General features: G+C 40.4%; 1 protein-coding gene across 2 annotated transcripts in view; it reads right to left on the bottom strand.

Moving 5' to 3' along the window:
- Window positions 1–501: 501 nt before the first annotated feature.
- LOC138006570 (RNA-binding region-containing protein 3-like) overlaps window positions 502–2500 on the bottom strand; it is a 13353-nt gene continuing 11354 nt past the window's right edge. For both annotated transcript variants that reach the window (XM_068852984.1, XM_068852983.1), the window contains exons 12-13: window positions 1297–1429; window positions 502–643 (exon numbers count right to left, since the gene is read on the bottom strand). In XM_068852984.1, coding sequence (XP_068709085.1) covers window positions 605–643; window positions 1297–1429 — 172 coding nt within the window. In that variant the 3' untranslated portion in view covers window positions 502–604. The remainder of the gene's footprint in view (window positions 644–1296; window positions 1430–2500) is intronic.

Below are 2500 nucleotides of genomic sequence, written 5' to 3'. Positions count from 1 at the left end.
TACCTATATGTGAAATAATTTTGTATTTAGGCAACCATGCATGCTTTAAATTTTTAAAGGTCAGAGTTCAAAATAAATTTAAGAGTAATACCAAGAAATTCCCAACAACATAATCTCCTCTCAAAATATTTATTGAATTTGATTACTGTCCATATTAAATGTTCATACAATTGTTTAAATCAGTTTAAAGTCCCCTGAGGGAATTGTCCAGTGGGGCTGTCATGTTTCAGTGTCCATAAACGCTGTGGAATGTAAAAGAATCTGGACACTAAGATGTAGTTCCCAGTCTAAGGGTTATATCATTGAGTGGGTGACTTGGAGATATTGGCTTCCTTGAAACTCTGAAATTCAATGGCAAGGTGAGAAAAACTCTACTCTCTCCATTCATCTTGAACCCAAGCTGATGTTTTCCCCTTGCTTATGTATGAATCCGATTTTACTGTTTTCCAAGAAAAGGCCTTGAACCAGAAATCATTACAAGTGTTAGAAATGCTATTTAGCATTTATTCAAGAACTTGGAACTTGATGACACAGTCACTTAACAGAGTGTGAGATGACCAATGTAGCCATGCAGTTATCTTTTGGGTTTTTCCTTCTCTCAGGCTTAAGTCTTTTCTTTCGCTTTTGCTGATCTTGCAAATTGCTAGGAGCATGTTAAGGTACAACCAATGTTCGTGATAAAAATTACAGAGAGTTACCAATTACAATAATATTACAAAAAAAAATCATTTACACATCACCGCAGAGGAAGATTTGCCAAGTGTGAAGAAGGAGGAGAGGAAGAGGAATTATTAGCCACTAAAAACGCTCCAAAAACAAGCTTTTTCCGCTACACAACTACAACACCACAGTTACGCCCAACAGTACACAAGCACGGGAAATCACGGCGCATGCACTGACTTAGCCTCCCTGACACCGTCGTTTTTAGGGGAGTCGTACAGTATTTCAACTCCTCCCAAAATGTGGGGAGGAGGTGAAATGTGACTTCCCTAAAAACAACTGGCAAATAATCACTCTTACTGTTAACTCTGTTAAATTCCAATGCACTGCATAAAAAAAGTTATAGTAAAATTGGAAAATTAAGCAAGACTTACTGCACCCGTAAGTTGAAGTTTGATTCAGTTTCTATCACATGACGACAGAAGAAAACCAGGTACTAAAGAAAATTCGACTTCGTTTTGTTAGGCGCAAAATTAATTGTGCAATGACTTGCGCAAGCAATCTTATGGGATTTCCTCCTTCTGGCCATCTGACAGAATTATAAGCAATCTCATGCAATAAATTATTCAAGGATACTATAACCATGGGTTTGCCATGGAGGATGTAGCCATGAGTATCTCTTAAAGCCTTCTTGGCTTTCGCTTCACTCGGTAATGTAATGAATGCCTGGCCTTTCATGCGTCCTTCTTTCATAAGTCGAATGTCAAATCTGAAAAAAAAAAGTGGTTAGTGCTTTGGACTCTAGGGGCGGGTTGCTCGAAGTTTGGTTAACGCTGGTTAGCGCTAACCCAAGCTTCGAACAACCCGGGACAGGTCGAGTAAACCAGGTTCAGGGTCTGGTCTGTATGTCAACTTGTGTTCCTTGAGAAAGACACTTTGCTCGTGAACTACATATCGTCACCTAGGGCCCCGTTGTTCAAAAGCCGATTAACGCTAATCCCAGATTAAAAATTAACCACGGAGTTAATTTCTTTACTCCCATTCCGGATTAGTAATAACAAAATACACGGAATATCAATTTGCAAAAGAACACATATTTTGAAAACGGAATACTATTAGCGAAGGTGGTCTGGGAACTATTGTATCTGCGCATGCGCTAATCGCATTGGCCTTGCCAGTGAAAATGGTTTCCCGTTTGAAACACGAAATGTTGAAATATGGCCATAAGTACCAGTTTTTTGGCGGTTTTCTCGATTTTTTGTACTTGTGCGCGCTTTGCGTGGTGCAATTGTGAACCCATATGCTCTCTTTCGTGATGTCGACTTATCGTGGTTTTTGCACAAACCAATTAATGCCAACGTCATTTCTTTTGACCAGGCAAGGGCACTTTCTTTATTTACACAAACTGACAGCTCTTCTTGTTCTAGCATCAGTAACTGCATCGGTAAAGAAACAAAAGAGGGGCCAGCGCACCTGCATCCACGGTAGACATTTTGCATCGCTATTCCAATTTTTACAATTTTCAAACCACTGGCGGGTAACCAGCCGGCCGCGTATCATTTCCCGCCAAAACTTTCCCAAAAGAACGCATGTTCTGCATATTCGGAGTGAACCATATTCCGGTCATTCCGTTCATTCTGCTATAAGGAGCAGAGTAAAGGGAATAGTATTCCGTTTATTCCCAAAACGGAATAGGTCCCAAAAGAACAGGATTACCGTCTATTCCGTGTATTCCTATTCCGGAATAGTACCAAAAGAACGCGCCCTGAGATAAGCCCAGGATGGGATGGCAAAATTGGTCACCAGGCCTGAACCCAACTTAAATTGGGCTTAGTCTGAT

Source organism: Montipora foliosa, chromosome 6, assembly GCF_036669935.1.
Source record: "Montipora foliosa isolate CH-2021 chromosome 6, ASM3666993v2, whole genome shotgun sequence".
NCBI lineage: Eukaryota > Metazoa > Cnidaria > Anthozoa > Scleractinia > Acroporidae > Montipora > Montipora foliosa.
This window is presented reverse-complemented; position numbering and strand designations above follow the sequence as displayed.